Source organism: Brassica oleracea, chromosome C3 (assembly GCF_000695525.1).
Source record: "Brassica oleracea var. oleracea cultivar TO1000 chromosome C3, BOL, whole genome shotgun sequence".
NCBI classification, from domain to species: domain Eukaryota; kingdom Viridiplantae; phylum Streptophyta; class Magnoliopsida; order Brassicales; family Brassicaceae; genus Brassica; species Brassica oleracea.
Genome location: NC_027750.1, coordinates 54877384 through 54883038, shown reverse-complemented (window position 1 = coordinate 54883038; position 5655 = coordinate 54877384). Strand labels below are relative to the sequence as shown.

The 5655-nt window shown below is 32.0% G+C and overlaps 1 protein-coding gene across 1 annotated transcript; it reads left to right on the top strand.

The window, feature by feature from the left end:
* Window positions 1-4373: 4373 nt before the first annotated feature.
* Window positions 4374-5258, top strand: LOC106330962 (glutathione S-transferase T3-like). The gene has a single exon (XM_013769346.1). It carries the CDS (start codon window positions 4374-4376, stop codon window positions 5256-5258), a length of 885 nt encoding a protein of 294 aa, XP_013624800.1.
* Window positions 5259-5655: the final 397 nt, after the last annotated feature.

Sequence of the window (5655 nt, the reverse complement as noted above, 5' to 3'; positions counted from 1 at the left end):
GTAGAGCAAACATTCTACCGACAATAGTTAAAAGCGAAATTAGCAGAATGTAGAAACTACAGGTAGTAGAAGAAAGACTAAAAAGAAGACCGCCGGATCTGCTATATTTTTAGAAAGTAGTAGGAATAGTAGATTGTTTTTTCTACCATGGTAGTTGGATGAAAATTTGGCAAGTTACGTTTTCTAACTCCAGTAGATTGTAGTTTTCTTAGCAGATTCTACCATCTATTTCACCGTAGATGGAAGATCAGATCTTCTACCAGTTTTAGGGAGTTATTGAAATTCCTCTATCAAACCAATATATTTTTCATAAGTACTCATGTATGTTAAGATCATGTTCTGTATTTTTATTTATTTTTTTTTGCTTCTCAATTAATTTATATGAATTTTTACAAAGTCTAAGGGTAGTCATAGTCAAAAACTGCCAAAAGTTGATTTTGTTCTAAGGGAACAATAGCTAAGATAAGTTGTTACAAATTAGCAAATTTTCATTAAGTAAAAAAGTAAATTTTAGTAGATTATTTATAAAATCAACATTTTCACATTATTAAATTATTTGACTACATCATTTTAAAATTTTAAATAAATAGCAATAACAATTTCAGTGATAAATAGTTATATTGTAAATAAAATTTTATTATAATTTTTTGTAATATTATAAAATGACAATATATTATTAAAAACATATTGAAAATAAGCTAATATTTATAATAAGAAGTAAATTATTTTTTTAGCAGATTACAGTTATTTTCAGATTTTTTAATAATTAGTTTAGTTATTAGTGTTTATTTTTTCTTATAAATATTTTAATTAATATTATATAGTATATTTTAAAACTTTGCCGCAGATTAACTATATTTTTCTGTAATTCCATGATTAAGCGATGTTTACCAATCGGAGCCTGAAAATTGATAGTAAAAATTTATGGTTGTACCTTGTTTAAAATTTTAGGAATAAGATGTATCTGACAATTCAGAAAAAAAAATTAAATAACGAAATTTAAATAATAAATAATGGAATTATACATGAATGGTAGTTTTTTACAAAAATGTAGAGGAATGAAACATATTTAGTTTAAATGTAATAAAAGTATTTAATTAATACAAAATTCTTATTTCTTTCATTTATCGTATTCATGAGATTTTTGTTTCTAAATGCTTTTTAACTTCATTTTATTTCTTTCCACATTTTCTACTGAAATTAGTGGAATAAGTTTTATTTTTCATTCAACTTAATTGGTACTCCATCCGTTTCAAAATAGACGATGTTTAAAAAAGTTTTTGATGCTTTAAAATATATGATGTTTCCATATATCATTGTAACTTAGCTTTAAAAACTGTGCAACCAATAATATTTTTGTAATTTATTTTATAAATGGTTGAATAACTTTTAATTTATATTTTAATGATAGTTTTTAAATAAAAACAAGTTTTTGTGCGCTATCATAAACTTTATCTATTTTTGAACAAGGGAGAGGGACTAACTTTTTGTGGAATATTATCTTCATAAATGACTCATCCCGTACAATTTTATTCCAAAACATGTACATTCAGTTGCATTGCAGTCTCTAATCTCTATTTTTTTGGAAAATAATCTGCTACGAGCAAAATGACTGAACGAATAAATTATATTGCTGTATAACTGTTAGTTATACATTATGTGTGTGTTTAACATCCCTTACATGTTAATTGAGAAACATTACAACATTGTTTTGTAGCCACGCGTCATCGTGAAAATGAAATTCAGAATTTTTAGAAAAATTAGTCGGTTCATCTTAACTTATAATATACTTTTGTTTAAACTAACTATTAAATTGATAAATAGTGTACAAAAAAATATTATCGCACTTTTCTTAAATAAAAACTACGGAATTGCCTAATATGATTAACGTATATATGACAATCAATGATTATGAATAATAAATATTTGATAATAATTTTTATATCTTAGCTCTTTTTTGTTTAATTTTGTATCATTAAAAGATATTAAACAACCACATTAGTCATATAATAAAAATAATAATTTTTTCTTGAAATTTAGTTATATACCAAATAAAATAAATAAAATGATTGTTTTGATTAATTTACCAAAAAAAATATCGTAAATAAACAAGATGCATTGTTTTGATTTATGTATTCACTCTAATTTAATTATATATATATAATACATAAATGAATACAAATAAATAATAATAGATAAAAATTTAGTTTTATATATAACATTCATCCCGTACAATTGCGCGGATCTTAAGCTAGTTGCATATACATTAGAAACATGCATCATAAAACTATGCCCTTGATTCTTGAAGCCTTGTCTACGTATGTCTTATCGTACTTCAATGGCAACATCTGAAAAATTAATCTAAAAAAAAGCATCTGACAAATTAGTCGGTGAAAATTAAATGATACTGAAAGCCAGTTCAAAAAAAAATTAAATGATATTTAAAATAACAGGAATTTTAGTTTCTTAAACACATAAAGCGGTCACCTAATAATATTCCATTTTCTTGAAGGAACTCGTGGATCGGTGCTGGTTAGGTCCTAATTACGAGATATTCCAGACAATATCGTTTCAAACAAATATCTGATTTTGGATTACTAGTTCTCGAATAAAAATGATGGAACTAATGATGCATCAACGAAAATTAATTGATTGGTCCCAAAACATAGACTGAACCTGGAATAATGTTATAATTATAGTACTCCATAAGATTATAAGCTGTTTTGGGAAACTACATTCGAAGTGAGCATATATTGATATTAGTGTGTTTATAATAGGTACGATGTACCTAAACTGGAAAATCTCTTACCGTATCTCCACTTGTCTTGGTTCACTAATCTCTTTCATAATACAAATTTTGGATTCATCATTAAGTCTGACCGAATCCTATCCCTTTTCCTTCTTCAATAATGCTTTAGAATACTTAAATCATAAATACAATTATTTTAATTGCGTGACAAAAGTAGGAAGCTCGCAAGAAACTTCCCTTAGAGCACCAATATCGGCGTATCTAAACCCAAGTCCCGACCCAATATTGACCCAAAAGAAAATGAAAAATAAAGTAAAATCGGACAAACGCTTTCAGAATAAGAAGTTTTTAACAAAGTCCTTGGAAGTACGTGTCAGCTCGGGAAAGGCAAACCGAAGAGGAGAGAGAGAGTCGAGTTTGGTCGGGATTCATTCACTTCGTCTCCTTCTTCTCTCTCTCTCTCGACAAGGCGATATCGGCAGGAAAGAAAGTCATCGCAATCCTCTCTGTTTTCTCGTTTAATCGAGTACCAAAACCGACGAATCGAACACCCAGAAGGTTCGTGTTCCTTCCCGTACCTCCCTTTTGTGATTTTCGAAATGTATAGACTATATAATCGATATGGGTTTGTGTTTATACCGTATTTGGATTTGATTAGTTTATGCATGTTTATTTGTAGGGGAAACTCGAGTTCCGGCGCCGTTTCTCATCATCTCCCTATTCTCTTTCTCTGGACGGCGATTTCGACCACAACCGTCTTGACCCGCTCACTCCACACGGATCTCGCCTCAGTTGTGCTCCGAATCGAAACGAATCGAGGTTTGTCTTTCTCGGTTGATTAGTGTTAATTGATTAGGGTTAATTGATTAGGGTTCTAAACTGAACCAATGGGTTAAGAACTGAAGCTATGTCTGATAATTTACATCGGTTGATTAGGGAGTTAATTGATTAGTCGTTTGATTAGTAGAATTCTTTTTTGATGAGTAGTTTATTGATTAGTTCGTGCCTCATTGAGTTGATTATTTCTTTGATGAGTAGTTTACATAAGTTGATGAGTAGTTTACATAAGTTGTTATTTCTTTGTTTCATACACTTGATTAGTAGTTTGAAAGAGTTGGTTACCGGACAAGTCTTTGTTTTTTCTCACCTATAGAGTAGAAGTTTTCATTGAGTTGATTTCTTCTGTCTTCTTTATGACTTAAACGTAATTGTTTTAGTTGGTGTGGACATTTAAGATAGCGTACTGTGAAAACTTTAAGATAGCTTACTGTGTTTGTGATTTTGTGTAAGAATGTTTAAGATAGCGTGGAGATATGTTTGCTTGGTTTGATGAGTGTAATGGGAAGTAGTTGGAAAACAAGTTTACTATAGTTTCGTTGTTTTCTGTCTTCTGTCTTCTTTATAGTTTCGTTTGTTGTTGTTCTCGTTCGGTTAAGATAAAGCTTAAAGTTGAGCTTTGTTGTTATTACTGTAATAAGTTCTGATTAGACCCTGGTAGTTTGTGGTTAGGTCTTTAAGAAGGTTACTTATTACATCCTCACTTTTCACGTATTAAAACACATCAATCTTTCACTTATTGAAACGCAACAACCTCTCTTCCTCTCTTCTATCTTGTATAATCTCAATGGATTCAAGTGATTCATTGAATCCATTTAGTCAGCCTCGTCCTAATTTCGTCGGCTTTCTTAACAGCCAGACCTTTCCTTATGAAAGTTATGGTTCTACTCATCAGTTTGGAGCATCAGACATCCCAGCTTTTAGTTCACAACCACCACAGGCTCCAGTTGCACCCGAAAACCCACCAGTTGCCTCTAGGGAGCGAAAGAACTGGACTCCAGCCGATGATGAGGTGTTAATAAGTGGGTGGCTAAACACATCCAAGGATGTTGTAGTTAGAGTTGATAAAAAATCAGGGACTTTCTGGAAACGAGTTGGTGAGTTCTATGCATCAAGTCCCCATGCTAAAGCGAGTGGTGAATCACGAGAGCATCTCCATTGTAAACAGAGGTGGCACAAAATCAATGACTACACGAACAAATTCTGTTCTGCATACGTGGCAGCTGAGAGACAGATGAGTTCTGGTCAGAATGACAATGATCTTCTCAAGCTCGCCAAAGACATCTACTTCGCCGATCAGAAGACAAAATTCACGCTTGACCATGCTTGGTGTGTGTTGAGGTATGAGAAGAAATGGCTCAGCCTTAACACTCCTAAGCCTAGTGGGAATTCAAAGCGAAAAGAGACATGCTCCCAAGCTTCAAGCTGCCCCGTAGGTGATCCTGAGGTCCGTCCTGAAGGTATCAAGGCGGCGAAAGCTAAAAGGAAGAATACCGCGCCAGTGAGGTCTATGGAGGAGTGTCAGACCGTTTGGGAGATGAAGAAGGATGATCTCTTGATGAAGGAGAGACTAACAAAGCTTGCGATTCTTGACACACTTCTAGCCAAGAATCAACCACTTACTGAGGCTGAAGAAGTTGTCAAGAATAAGCTATTGGCGCTGTATTTCTAAGGATTAGCTTGTTAAGATCTAAGTTCCCATGTTTCTTTGTTTCTTTGAATCAACTGTTTCCATGTTTCTTTGCTAGAAATAAGACTAAATGTCTCTGTTTTCTATGTGAGTACGATGTATCCTTCTATCTAATGAATGAAAGTTGCTGTTTTTATTTAAATTCTTATGTGTTTCTGTTTCTGTGTTTGCTATGTTTCTGTTTTAATTAAAATTTGCTGTGTTTATTTATGTTTTACCATGAATCAAAGTTTCTGTTTTAATTAAAATTTGGTGTGTTTATTTCAGGAAATGGGACGATATAGCTACAGCCAGCCATCTCTTTCAGAGGATTATTGTGGGGATTCATCAGACTGTGGATACAGCTCTACAGAAGAGCTCATCCGTCGGGACCAAGAAG